Source organism: Hipposideros armiger, unplaced genomic scaffold, assembly GCF_001890085.2.
Source record: "Hipposideros armiger isolate ML-2016 unplaced genomic scaffold, ASM189008v1 scaffold_1323, whole genome shotgun sequence".
NCBI lineage: Eukaryota > Metazoa > Chordata > Mammalia > Chiroptera > Hipposideridae > Hipposideros > Hipposideros armiger.
Genome location: NW_017732673.1, coordinates 95,008 through 96,655, shown reverse-complemented (window position 1 = coordinate 96,655; position 1,648 = coordinate 95,008). Strand labels below are relative to the sequence as shown.

General features: G+C 39.6%; 1 protein-coding gene across 1 annotated transcript in view; it reads left to right on the top strand.

Moving 5' to 3' along the window:
- DYDC1 (DPY30 domain containing 1) overlaps positions 1-1,648 on the top strand; it is a 27,821-nt gene that overhangs the window by 10,281 nt on the left and 15,892 nt on the right. Inside the window, exon 3 of the mRNA XM_019633496.1 lies at positions 744-824. Within this exon, the coding sequence (XP_019489041.1) occupies positions 744-824 (81 nt within the window). The remainder of the gene's footprint in view (positions 1-743; positions 825-1,648) is intronic.

Genomic DNA, 1,648 nt, shown 5'->3' with positions numbered 1-1,648 from the left:
TGTCAAATGACATAGCAATATCATAGATGCAAATGACTCTAGTACTTCCAAAAATGAACTTCAAAAAGTGCCTTTTGTTGCAAACATGAGTCATGACTTTTCCAACAACCCAGTACTTCAGGAAATATTTGTAAAACCTAAAGTATTAGGTGGCTGTGATCATTTATTTATTTTTATTTATTTATTTTTTGTAAGATTTTATTGGGGAATTGGGGAAGGGGAACAGTGTTGGGGAATTGTGCAAGGGGAACAGCCAAGTTGTTGTCCTTCAATCTTAGTTGTGGAGGGCACAGCTAGCTCAGCTCCAAGTCCTGTCGCCATCCTGCCGCCCACGGGCAGCTCAGCCTGTGGGCAGCTTGGTCTGTGGACAGCTCAGGGCAGCTAGCTCAAAGTGCTGTTGGGCATAGCCCACCATCCTATGCAGGAGTCAAACCAGCAACCTTGTTGTTAGGAGCACGTTCTCTCACCCAGCTGAGCCTACTGCCACCTGTTGGCAGCTCAGTATCAACTCAGCTGGGGCACAGCTCACTGGCCTATGTGGGAATTGAACTAGCAACCATCCTTGTTGCTCAGAGCTCATGCTTTTAACCAACTGAGTCACTCAGCCAGCCCCCAGTTTTTGTAAGTTGCTTAAAATTAAGGTGGGCATAAACTTAATTATCTTGGGACATTTCAGAGTGATAGAGTTAATTCCTTGCAATTGATCCAACTCTAACATGACTTATTTATTTCTGAATATTCAGCAACAACTGGAGTTGGAAATGCAAGAAAAAGAGAGACAGAGACTAGAAGAATTACAGAGAGCTCAAGAACATTTAGAGAAGGTAATATGAAGTTTTATAAATGTCTGTTTTATTTGAAACCTCTTAGAATCCTCAAGCTACTTTTTCTAGCATTTATATCATGGGATTTATAGTCTAAAGACCTGCCACACATTAGCTGTGTGACTTAAGCCTTAGAACCTTTTATAGTCCCAGTTTACCTTTATGAAAATTAGGGATAACAGCCTAATATTATTAGCAATATCTCACTGGGTCGTTATAAGGATCAAATAAGATCGTGTATGCAAAACTGCTTTGTGAGCAGGAAAGTTCTCTAATGGTGATATTATTAAACATTTTAGTTAAGAGATAGCTGTTCCTAATTCTGGTAGTTGATGTTGAAGGTTAAGTTCTTTGTAATGTTGGGGGTATTCTGCAACAGTAGAGCAGTAGTGCATCTTTTTTCTTCATGTTAGATATATTATCAACAATAATTTACATTAAGAAATTTGTTATTAATAGGGATTTTTCATGTCTTTCATTAAATAAGCTATGCAGTGACTTAAAAAGTCCATCTCCACTGACTGTGTCTGTATAATGTTGAGCGTCAGTTTGGCCAGTGTTTCCTGGTATCCAAAATGTATGCATCATACAGGCCAACTTCTGGATGACTAAGTTATTCTTTTTAACTGGATATTTCATATTGTATGTTTATAGCCAGTACCTGTTACGTAAATGTTACTTCTTTATTTATTCCATAATTAATAATAAAGGGCCGGCCGAGTGGCGTGTTGGTTGAGTTGGCTTGGAACACCAGCTCTGAGCAGCAGGGTCCTGGTTCAGATCCCACATTAGGGCCAGTGACGCTGAGCCCTCTACAGCTAAGA